Source organism: Sesamum indicum, linkage group LG1 (genome assembly GCF_000512975.1).
Source record: "Sesamum indicum cultivar Zhongzhi No. 13 linkage group LG1, S_indicum_v1.0, whole genome shotgun sequence".
In the NCBI taxonomy this organism is placed as follows: Eukaryota; Viridiplantae; Streptophyta; class Magnoliopsida; order Lamiales; family Pedaliaceae; genus Sesamum; species Sesamum indicum.
Genome location: NC_026145.1, coordinates 15,391,886 through 15,405,055, shown reverse-complemented (window position 1 = coordinate 15,405,055; position 13,170 = coordinate 15,391,886). Strand labels below are relative to the sequence as shown.

The window sequence follows — 13,170 nt, the reverse complement described above, 5'->3', positions numbered from 1 at the left end:
TGAAGGCCCTGCCTGTGGTGAAAAAATTTGAAAATGTAATGTGGTTTCCATTCGGAACAATTTACTTCTTTTGCTTGCTTTCCTCCATTGAAGATGGAGATGAGACAATTTATTTGTTTACTTTGATGGAACAAATTTGCCCCTGGCCACGATTTTTAGGCCATGGGTCTTGACATGGTATCGACTTATCTTTCCTTCCATGTTTGTTGCTCTGCTTCTTTGATATGTGAGTACCCGTAGGCTTTATCATGGAGCGTGGAACCTTACATCAAACTTCTGGGGCGGGGGTTCCCAATTTTTCTTGAAGGTGCCTCCAGGATATTTTAAGTAAGGGGTTCCTTTTTACCTTTCTCTCTCTTTTTTGTCTCTTGATGAAGTATTTAAAAAGTATGGCACAAAACATATATTATAAAAGAGAACACTAAAAAGTAAATGAGGGCTTAAGGTGGAAGCCCCAGGTGGGTCCTTTCAACAGTGGATGTCTGCATAAGCTTTGGTAGCGTTTACTTTTGAATGCTTTTATGCTTCAATTTAACGAATGTGATACATCTAACCTTTCGAAATATGCCTATCAACAGGTAAATTTAGTAAGGGAAGCCTTTATGGGAAGGCTAGTTGAATGATGTCCATAGAGAGGACAAATTTTAAGAGAGATCCTTCAGGAAAACCCATTGTAGGATGTCCTACAGGAGGACATTTTTTAGGGAGAGTCCTTCAAGAGGACTTTATTGCAGGATGTGGGGTGTAAAATGAGGGTATTCTTCATCATGAGTAGTACCTCTTGAGGTTATAAATGTTCCAGGGTCTTGACAATGGTCGTCCTTTAGGATCTTCCAATTCATAAACACCTCGTTCTATTATGGTTGTGACCTTGAAAGGCCCTTCCCAAGTGGGATCCATTTTTCCTACTGATTTTGATGCATCTACCCTTTGTAATACCAAGTCACCTACTTGGAGGCTTCGTATTATTACTTTCTTATTGTGAGTGTTGATCATAGTGTTTTTATACCTTTAAATCCGAATGAAAGCTTTGTCTCTCAATTCTTCGATGAGGACTAGGTTTTCTCTTAACAGTTTCGTATTATTTTCTTCTGAAAATGGAGAATTCTATAAGAGGGTACCCTAACTCTGCAGAGATGACGGTTTCTGTCTCGTTCACTGTGGTGAAGGGGCTTTCTCCTGTGGACCCTCTAGGAGTTATGCGATATGCCCATAGGACACTGGTTAATTCTTCTGTCCAATTTCCCCCGACTCGCTCTAGGTGTCTTTTGATTCCTTGACAAGAATTCGGTTGGTGACTTCTACTTGCTCACTAGCTTGGGGGTAGGCTACTGAAGTTGATCTTTGTTTGATATGTAAACCGTTACACCAATCTTGTATTATGTGGTCTTGGAATTGTCGATCGTTGTCTAAGATTATTTTTCGTGAGAGCCCAAAGCGACAAATGATATTTTTTCATATGAATTTTCATTACTTCCATTTCTGTTATACAGGCGAGTTGCTCAGCTTCCACCTACTTCGTGAAGTAGTAGATAGCTACTAGCAGAAATTTTCTTTGGTCGGGTGCCTCGAGAAAAGGTGCCACAATGTCTGCCCCCCATTATGTAAAGGGACAAAGTGATAACATAGTTGTTAGGGGCTATGCGGTTTGGTATATAAGCGAAGAATGTTTTTAACATTTTTCGCATTTGATCACCAGTTGCTTGGCATCTTACGTCATGGAGGACCAGAAATATCCCGCTCGCAGTGCTTTATTGGCAAGCATCCAAGTATTTGTATGTGCTCTGCAGCAGCCACTATGTATTTCTTTCAGGATATGGATCCGTTCGAGTTGAGATAGATATCTAAGCAAATGATGCATGAAAGACTTCTTATAGAGGACTCGGCTTCATTAATCAGAGCAATGCTTCTTAGTTCTCAACTTGTATCAAAAGTTTCATTATTCTTTTCCTCTCTAATTTGTTTTTCAAATAGTCTCATAAACAACACTCGTAATTTTGCTATTTAAAACCAAAACCTAGAGTTCTCAGATTACGAAGCTCTTCAATACATTCAATTAAAGGGTGCAGATATACTCCTAAGGAGAGAAATCGAAAATGGACTGAGTTGCCGCAATGTAAATTGTATAATTCCGAGTTGCCGCAATGTAAATTGTATAATTCCTTAGAATGCATAGAGATATGTTACATCATTGTTGCTGATACCAATCACATCTCCTACAGCTCCAATATGAAAGCAATGAAAATGCGAGTGAATCGACCCGAAAATGCGCAATTGGAAGCGGTAAATAAATTTACGTAAATTAAAAGTCGAACATAATAATACCATGATTCCAAGTGCTCTACCCTTGGAGTTTTGGGGCGTTCGATATTGTTAATTACAACAACAATAAAATTAAACGGTGCTTATGGTAAAATTAAAAAAATGAGAAGTGCAAGAAACGTAAATCAAGAATTATCATTGATTGATTAACTTAGAACCTCCTTCATTTGAGCCGTTTACGCGAGACTTCAACGTTAAAATTTTTTAAAGACGCGTCCACACTACACCGGAATATGAGATCCCTTAATTCAATTTACTAGAAAAGAATTACGGAGAAAAAGAAAACACCCTTTAGGCATCAACTCCGAACTACTCTTCACATTTTAAACTGGCCTCAGAATTCATAATCCCATTATTTTTAAATTAGAATGTTGGGAATGTGGCATGTACATTTTTTTATTTGAAGTATACAAAGAAAAAATGCAATGGTTTCACCCTTTTTTGAATTCTAAAATATGAAAAAAATTGGTGAAGAATAACTAGATAAGGACAAAGGTTCGCCTTTGGTTAGAAAAATGGTGGAGAGGAAGTGATAGATACATTAGGTTATCATGTGGTTCTAGATAGTGTCAAAAATCACATTTTTTTAGCGGTCAATGCGAAACAATTGAGTGTTTGAATCTCCTACTTCAATCTTTAAATTCCCGCACAATTTTTAATGAGATAATGTTATTTTGGCATGCACATAATCGAAAAACCAAATACAAACTTTAGAGCCATCAATTGTAACAGACGTGTATAGATAGATACGTTATGTATTTTGCTCTTTACATACCTTTAAATGATACTGATATTGTTGAGTACGTGCATACTCGTTTACAATATCACATGAGAGTTGCTTCATTTTTTTGGAAATTAAAGTAAACCATAAAGTAGCTAAAATCACAAAAATCATTCTCGAGGTAAAACATAGAACAGCAGGTTTTATCTTTAAATAGGAAAAAGAGCAAATTCGCAGTCTCTAAATGATCTACTTGCCCTGGCATTATCTGAACTAATAGGGAAATCTCAGTTCACTATACCTTTGAAAAGGCCAAGAACGACATATTCTAAGAGCTCAAACTATATGAATGCTATAATCAAATAGAAAGCCCGTATGTGATTGAATTACTTTTTGCGGACCTTTGGACACATTTAAATAAAATGCCCAAACACGTCATATCCTAAGAGCGAACTAGCTTATTTAAATTCTCACTTACCTTTATGTGTATTCTAATACTTTAAAATAAAACTCTTGTTTCTTTTAAACAGTAAAGAGACTAATACTAAATAAATATCGTAAAAGTACCCAAAATACTCCACGGTTTCTATCTACAGTAGTATTTTTTTTTTACTGCAAATATTTAAATCAGAAACTTAAGAATAATTGAGCACCTATGTGAGTAATGGCCCAAGTGCAATGAGCAGGTCCAAGAGGCATGTTGACTGAAAACGAGCTTCCAAATTCCCAGAATTGCTATCCACCGCTATAGATGGAAGCCACACTACTCAAATACAGAGGACACTCAACAAGAATACTAGTTTCAGCCAATAATAGTGAGACGCTAAGCATTATGTCAACACCCTGAAAGTTCATGGGCACAACACTCTGAGGTACGTCTTTTTTTCTCATTTCAAATGCAGTAACACAGTTCAAAAAGTGTGCATCCATTCCACAAGCGAGCATGATCAGAACTATCGTGTACAATTATAGCTTGGATGTCCAACGCCAAGACACGAAACATACATTTCCCTTAACTTCAAATAATAATATTTCATGCTCAAAGTCCTCGGCTTCCTATTTTACACCACACCCTCTTACCAGGTAAAAGCCAGTCTCTCACACAAGAACTTGCTTTGCTCAGGGAGGAAACAACGTATCCTGCAAATTAACAGATTTACTGACAATACAGCAATTCCATGCAAGGCAAAGCATGTCACTTCCACTCATTTTTTTAACTTTTCCTTTCAAATTTTTATATCAGCAACAAACATAAATACTTAAAGGACGCCGTCTACAGCTCATTTTGTCTCATATTCACAAGAAAGCAAAACGAACAATGTAGCATTTTCTTTTTTGGGCATGCTACAGAGAGCTAATTAATTATGCTGGATGTTACCCTTCATCCCCCTTACCCACCCAATCTAACCTCTACTAAAGTAAAAGGAAGATCATCATCATCATTCAATCACGCTTTCCAAGCTTGGCTGATGCACCCATCCAAACAAAATAATACTGGATAATGTGGGTGTGAAGCTTATCGTGGTGTAATGAAACCCCCTCTTGTTCAAAATTGCCCTGCACCCATGAATGGAAATAAATTTGACAAGCTACAGAGTGCTAGAACTTTCATTTGTCTTGGCTTCTGTTTTAGGTTCGGGTCGAACATATGTGAGACTACGGCTAGGGGGCGGTGGAACAATACTGCTGGAGACCTGACCTAAAGCCTCAGTAGGCTGAGCCTCCCGCTTCCACTGGAAACTTCTTGCACCAGGCTTAATTGGCATGCGCGCCCTGTATGAACTGGGGACACCTCTAGCAAAAGGACTTCTGCCGAACCTGGGAACGGGAAATGGCGATGCTCGAGCAATACGTGGCCAAGCCACAGCAGATGCAGCTTCAAGTTGAGCAGAGCTCTTCCTTACAATCTGCATTATAAATATGGCCAAGAGGTCTAGTTCAGACTACACAATTCTTAAAACCAGAAAAGGAACATTACCATACAAAAGCAACATCATGCCTTCGGGTCCACGAAATCAAATATAACTTTTTCTACCATTTTACATTTACTAGCATCAATGCCATCAACCCATATACAGTAAAAGCACTATAATAGATAAATCTTGATATACAATTTCCTTGAAAATCCAATAAAACGGATTTCTGATTCAATAGACTTCTCTAATTGCAGAATGCTCTGGCGAAACCTTTATGGTAGATTATTGATCTACATGTGCGCTGTCAGATAATGCTTTTACAACCAATACAACCAGTAAATTAAGTCACCCTATGTTCTGGTTTTCCAGTTGAGTTCTGTAGTTGTATCCAATTGAACTGCATAGTCCAGATTCCATTTTTCCATATCCTTCCTCTTTTGGGTATCTTTCCTTTTACTAATATGTCTCAAGTTTCTTTATCATTTTTTCTTTCAGGCATGTTTTGGGAGCATGTATGATTTCTTTAAGCTTGTTTAACTAATTTTACATTCACTACCACCTCACCAGGCCCACCCATGCGGAGCCTCATTCTCTTGAAAGGGAGTTAGTTCTATACCAATACTACAGAATCATGCTGGGTATTGATTCAATGGACCCCAAATACAAAAGGAAACACCATATAATGGGAACACATCAAGAAAAATTTACAAAAGAGGTCCAAGAGGATAGGATGACACGTACACAAAACACTTTACTCAAGTAGGTCCACATTTAGAGAAAACCAACATAGTACTTGATGAAAAGGATATAAAGTGGTTTTCTGTCTTCCCCTGATAGGTATCAAGAGCCACTAGCGCACAAGACCCAAAAACCAACCCCTTTTTTTTTTCCCACAATACAAAAACTGTATTTACAAAGAGATTTTAATTAACGCCCTTGACATTTATTAAAAAAGAAACAACACAACAACCAGCACCACCTTAGAATATCACAGTCAGTTTCTCGATTCAGCCATATACTTTGGAATGTAACTACTAAAACGGCACAACCTTGGAGAACAAATGCAACTTTAAACAGACAATGCGATTCTATAAGTCACAGTTGGTCATTCTACAGCACAACTTATATCTTCATATGATCTCGATATAACTAACAATAGAGTTTAAGTTTAAATAATTTGATGTAGTTCACTTTTTTTTACATGAATATTCTAATTAACACCATGCCAGGGATCAGATAGATTATTGTCCAAATATTATAAGAACATTTGCTTGCCATTACGTCATTTTGCTGAATTAAGTCTTTTAGAAACAATAATCAAACTTCCTTGATTGTGTTTCACAATTGTGTGAGGTATGAACAATTAATGATAATCAAGTTATAGCCTTAATTATAAATAGTAGTTATGGATCACTATAAAAGAACATATACGTCCTTTCCTATTGGTTGATGAATTACTAATAGCCTGTTTAATGGTCAAATCAGAATTTATGCATTTTAACTACACATACTTATCCATAATAATTCATAATTATATATGAGCATAATGAATTTAACACGATTTATATATATTAACCGACCCCAATAGATAGAATTTCTTCTACCACAAGGCACATCTCATCTACTGCTAGGCTGACCACTACCAGAGCAACTCTGCAGCAATCCTAAATTATATCATTTACACACAAATAATCCTTACTTTTCTCTATCAATCATTGGTGACCCATAAAATCAACAGGTGATTCCAGAAATCAGAAGTTGAAGCTGCCTAGCTTCGTACAGATGAAGTATACTATTCCTCACAAGAAATGCACTATCTAAACATGAGCTGAGGCAATAAATGGTTCAGTCACAGAAAGTTCCTTTTCATTTTTGATTTGTTTGTAGGAAAGCAGGATTTAACATGGGGAATGTATGCATATATATACATCAAGGTATATTTAAAATATGACACATATCCCCATTCCTCATCCCCACCAAGAAGTAAAAAGAAGCAATAAAAGTGGTAAATGCAAAGACCAAAATATACACACAAATAACAATCAAATAAATATGTGCGGCAGATTCAATCAATTAGGGTGATAACTGAAAGAATCAAATAAATAACCATATATACCTTCATATGCAATCGACAACACAGAGGTATATCATTATTTACTGTACCATTATCTTAACATTATTCAATCACATACCTTGACAATGCGAGACATAAAAGAGGTGCCATCCAAAGATAAAGCCTGCTCGGCTGCTTCTTTTCTCATAAATTCTATATACGCAGACCTGAACAAGCAATTTATTTCAGAATAATATCACAAAATGGAAAGAGAATATATGTATCCGAAAGGCCTTACCCCTTTGGTTGTCCGGTAGCCGGATCAGTTAAAATTATCACTTTTAGGACTTCTCCAAACTTGTTGAAGTGTCGTGAAAGGCTATCCTTAGTGGCAGCAAAATGAACCTAATACAAGAAAAGTATTTCAGTAAAGAAGAAAGGAAAAAGAACAAAAGAGACATAGTCTAATCCATCGCAGAGAAGGTTAGGCTCAAGATATAGGTAGTTACATTGCTAACAAAGATAGTCCTTGAATCAGCATCTTCTGTAGGTGGACCAGTTGGATACAAACCTGCAACAGATAAGTGTTTAGATCCAAGGATCCAAAGAAGTAGTGTACTTTTAAGATGCAAAAATTTTCAGGCAACCGCATCTAAAACATGAACAAGAAATACCAGAAGAAAAATAAAACAAATAGCATAAAATTAACCTAATAATACAAATAGACAGAAGAATATAGATATGATATCGCGGATCCGTTTTCATACAAAGAAAAATAATGTTACCAGTTGATGTCTGAGTCTTCTGAGATTCATGTTGAGGACCAGTGTCAGATTTTGCCTATGACAAACAAAGCAAGTAAGAAACAGGTGAACAGATGTGTAATAATTATACAAATATATGCCCAGCACAAATCTAAGCCTCACTGAAACATAAGCACAAATGCTTTCACATTGATGTCTTACATTTCCGTTAAAAGTTACTCTGGGATTGCTGTTCTCCTTCATCAACCACACCTGGGATTTAGCAGCCACCATATCATTATCTTGCAACTTTTTGTGATTCTCCATCTCGAGTACCTCTGTCACCTCCTGATATTGAGGTTTTCGGTCACTTGGACCGACTGATGAAGTATTTTTAAGAAATGTACCAGGCACAGCTGGAGCTTGATGCAAATCTTTACGTGGTCTGCGCATTCTTTCATCAGCTCCATCTGTCGCCCTATACTGAATTAGGGGGTCCTCTACCCACTCTACACCAGATGTGCCTGGCAGATGTATATCCATGGCTCTTTGAACCATTATATCAGCATCATAACCTTCACCATCATATCCCAAATCAGAAGACACAATGGCGTCATCATGAAAAGATGAGTTTTCTGCTTGCCGCATACTGTCACCATTTTGTCGCTGATAAGCTAAATCAATATCCACTCTTTCATCACTGAAATCTTCAACTACTCCGTCTTCAGCAAGACCTCTATGTTCTTCTAGATGATTGGTACTGTTTGAAACATTAGTAGCATGACCAAGCCTATCAAACACATTGCGGGAGGATCTAACTTTTCTCACATCTTTGACCGCTTCTTCCACAGCTCTAATAGCCGCCGACATTGCAGTGCGCATTTCCGGTACCACACGTCTCTGAGGGCGTTCTTCGAGAACAGCATCCTCTGTTGAAGTAGAAACCACAGAGCGTAGGCGCTTGGATGAAGGCTCCATTGTTGAATTGGATGGCCTAGAAGTAGCAACAGCATCTCGAACAGCAAATTGAAGCAGTCTTCGTGGTGCGCTCACAGTTGTTTGAGAAACTTCCCTCTGTCAGAAATTAATAAAGAAATGAGAAGAAAAAATGCAGCACAAACTCTTCAAATCTACCAAGGAATACAGTGGAGAACAATGGCTTTCAGCATGATGAGGTTCATCTGCAACATAATTAAATAAATTGCAAAAGTAACGATGCAAAAAAAACTGGAGGGCAATAGCACCTTCTTTGGTTGTCGCTCCCCATGTCGCCTTCTTTTCTTCTCAATTGTCGGCCGAGGAGAAAGAGATCGTTTAGTACGACCAACTCTCTGATGATGTTCATCCTGGGCATTTACAGTGTCATCCAAAAAGCTGTAATGAAGCGTGGTCTCATTTTCATTCACATCCTTCAGCCCTTTCCATTCCCGATTGCGACGCTTTCCAGATGCCTTTTTCCCTTTCTCAGCATCAGATTCAATCTGATGCAACTCATTTCTCACATCCTGCTCCCGAGGTTCATCCTGGGCATTTACGTTGTCATCCATAAAGCTGTGATGAAGCGAGGTCTCATTTTCATTCGCATCTTTTAGCCCTCTCCATTCCCTGTTGCGACGCTTTCCAGATGTATTTTTCCCTTTCTCAGCATCAGATTCAATCTGATGGAACTCAGTTCTCCCATCCTGCTCCCCCGTCGAGGATCTTGTTTTGGGGGCTCCATCTGGATGAAGTTCCCGTTGTTGCACATATGAATTTAGATTAGAACCCAGGTGGTCCCACAGCCTAGGCAGAAAAGTAACATAATTAAAGAGACTGACAACAAATTCACTAACTACACATAATTTGGATAGCTCCAACTATAAAGCAACCTTACCAATTAACAAATGAGTCGCTGTCATCTCCCAGAAATACATTCAACTCACTCTTCGCTTCATCCTTACGCCTACCATTTTTTAGCAGAACTATCACATACTCCTAGGGACACATTAAAGGATATCAGCAATAAGTAGTAGCAAAATGAAAACTAAAAACGTCCAGCAAGAAATGGACCATGCAAATTTTTCATTGATTCAAACACCTCTAAAATATAATGGAAAGAAAAACAACAAGATTATTGGGTGAATAAAAAATATTTTAAGAGCAAGGCAAGAAAATGAACTCAATAGAAAAATTAGATGGGTAATATAAACGATGGGTAATATAAACAATGACCTAAACATCAGAGGAAAAATCAGAAAGAATGGCCTCAAAGAAAAAATCTCCAAGTAAAATATTGTGATGACATGATCCAAAATACCCAACCTTCAAAGTTCAAGATATAAATATGGAACTCAGGAAACAATCTTGTAACACGTTCTGATTTCTTGCAACCATCAAAGGGTATTGAGATAAACAGATCAGAAGAAAACTAAATTTTTGGAAATGCCATCAAGAAGTATGACTTAAAGCTTTATCAACTTATAGTTCAACAGAAGAAAAACAAAAATCCCAAGTAAGTTGGTGTCATCTACCAGGAAAATGGAGAAATATCATCCACAAAGAACTGAAAAACTAAACAGTAATGGTCAAGCCAGCATTAACAAGTTGCTTATACTCAAACAAAGGGGAAAAAAAGGGAAAAGTAGAGCATAAGAACAAAGATGCTTATATCTGCAGTTACTAAAAGTCCGTCACATTTGCAGTGGCTTTGTTACAATGGAAAATACAGAAAAATGCATTTCATAATATGGGGTGTATGTGTGTGTATGTGTGTGTATTTTCCTAACAAATTCTTAAAAAAGTATGAAATTGCACTCACCAATACAAAGCCAAATTAATTGAAGAGATCAAGGAAACAATAACATGTGCAAGGTCACATGACAATGGAAATTTAGCAAATAAGCAGCATGGATGCAATCAAAAGTAGTTGTGAGCCCACATTCTTTCTTTGAAATCTAAGACTCCTCGGTTGTTGTACGCCAACTCATATAATTATGGATAGTCTTTCTTCCCTATCTCACGGAAGGGTTGTATAGCAAAAAGTATTATGTCATGGGAGTTAATGGGATAAAAATACTTAACTAGAAAACACTTGTTTATTCTCAGTGGTTTCACACAAGTAGCAGTGTTCAAACAGCCTATTTCCTAAATTCATCAGGGGCAAATCCAAATTTCCACCACCAAAGTCTAAGAACTGATTTAGTTGGACAAGCTTCGAATTCTGGTGTCATATAATTCACAATATGAACACCTATTGAACATTCCAATCCATGAGCAGCAAAAGAAAACCTTGACGTTTAGAACTCATTGCAGTGAGTTCCAAATATCAAACAGCTGCACATGCACTAGAACTATTAAGCAAAAGAAAGTTATAAGTCGTGATAGGCTTAGTAGTAATTTTTTTCCAACATACGCAGGCACCCACTTGCACACGATCCTAGTGGGTTTTGAACCCAACACCTCAACTTTGAAATGTTAGGTTCTCAACCATTCCGGTGTCCCCCGGAAGACACTTAGAAGTATATTTGAGCATGGGGCAATCTAAAAAACAGATGGATTTCTACGGGTATATTTGATTGGCATAGGATGCAGAGGTGAACAAAAGAAAAACTTAGTATCTCTGCACAATACAGTCTGATATATGTAAAATACAATCTGATATCAGTAGAATACAGTCTGCTTTCTGGTAGCCTTATTTCGCAATTCAAGTCTCCATCTACACCAGTTTGATGCGTATACCTAATGAATTTCACCAGCGCCAGTGAAAGCATACCACATTTATTCTCCTAAACTATTCTCCCCACCATGTTAACAATTCATTCAAAAATTAATACACGCAGCCCAGAGGAGCAATCCAGAATTGAGTTCATCGCACATCTTGCACTGGTTTTAACTAAGAACAGCAGCTGCAACAGAGTGATTCCCAGAACAGAGCAATGCTCCACAATTTCACTTATATGCCACGGAAACAAAAAATTACTCATGAGATTAGTATTTGCTTTGATTCCCCAAAATAACACAAACTTTTTTTCGTTAATCAGACATAATAGTTGGCTTAGAAAATATCAAATAAACCGCATGAAATTTCGATTTCATACCACGAGAGTGTCATCAGTATAGTCACCCATAAACTCCTTGAGCTTCTCCTTGACTCGTTCGCGAAGCCTTCCAACACCTTCACTTGTGAAATTAACCCTAAATGTCCGATCATCTCCATCCATTGCAGCAGCCTGAAAACCCCTAAAAGCTTGTCCCTAAAACCCTAACCACAACTCCGACGATAAATCTTTCACCAATTTACTTCAATGCACAATCGCAATTCCCATCTATTTTCGCAGCATCCACAAGAACGAGGAAAACAGGAATCCACCGAAATTAATTAGCCTTTGCAATTAAAATAGTAAACTGAAAACTTTCAAAAATAGTGAAGATTAAGGAATAAATAAATCCTTAAAGTCCAACAGATTTTGTATGAATATTTATTTAATCCGATCTGATTAGATATAGAACTCCGGGAAATTTTGTGATGGAAGATTCATAGTGGGGAGAGAGAGAGAGAAAAGGGATGGGAAGAGCAGCAGCGTGCCGAGAGAAAATAAATACTTGGAAGTTGGAACCCTACGTCATAGCGGCCTGTTGGAGGGTCGGGCCGGGGTAAAGTTGGAAATATCATATAATAATAAAAATTTAAATTTTTATATAAAAGGTGTTAATTTCTTGTAAAATTCTATATATCTTGCTCTTCAAATATTTAATTAATCTCCTAAAAATTTGAAAGCAACATAAAATCATTCAGCATCAACATAATTATGTATGATTTCTTTCTTTTAGTTGACTAAAAATTAATAACAGCATCAACATATTATTATTTCATTAAAATGATGATCGCAATATTAAGTATATACATGCGTCCAACATTAGAACATGTAACCTACTTTGATAATTAAAGGATGCAACAGTACCGCACTACTGCATGTATGGGATTCACCACGTTTTTAAGTTATATTTAAAATTAATTTTAAAAAATGTTTTAAAAATGGAAAATATGAATAATAATAGTGCAATATAAAGAAAAAATATGATTAATAATATTTATTTATATGAAATACAAAAAGGCGATAAAAGATCTTGATGGTTAATTCTTTAATCAATATCCATCTACGGTGAATATCTACTCTTATCATTAACATTATAATTTATTTAAATTAAAAAAGAAATACGTGAAACCTGATCTAAACATGGAAAATAATTTGTTAATGTAAATAGCAAAACCCTTAACCAGCAAATTATCATATTTTGTTTAAGGAAGAAGCCTCTCGTGCTTCATTTGATGGACTATTATTGGTAAAAAAATGCTTCATGTATAAAATTAATGATATGCAATAACCAATATTTATTTCAAGGATTAAAAATCAAATTATTTAATTAACATTCATA

The 13,170-nt window shown here is 36.7% G+C and overlaps 1 protein-coding gene across 1 annotated transcript; it reads right to left on the bottom strand.

Annotated features, from left to right (window-relative positions):
- LOC105168940 lies at positions 4,223–12,316 on the bottom strand. The gene is made up of 9 exons (XM_011089159.2): positions 11,832–12,316; positions 9,629–9,729; positions 9,000–9,537; positions 7,978–8,829; positions 7,798–7,852; positions 7,522–7,583; positions 7,311–7,417; positions 7,152–7,239; positions 4,223–4,950 (listed from the first exon to the last, which is right to left on the bottom strand). The coding sequence occupies exons 1-9, from the start codon at positions 11,952–11,954 to the stop codon at positions 4,633–4,635; spliced, it is 2,244 nt and encodes a 747-aa protein (XP_011087461.1). The 5' UTR covers positions 11,955–12,316; the 3' UTR covers positions 4,223–4,632.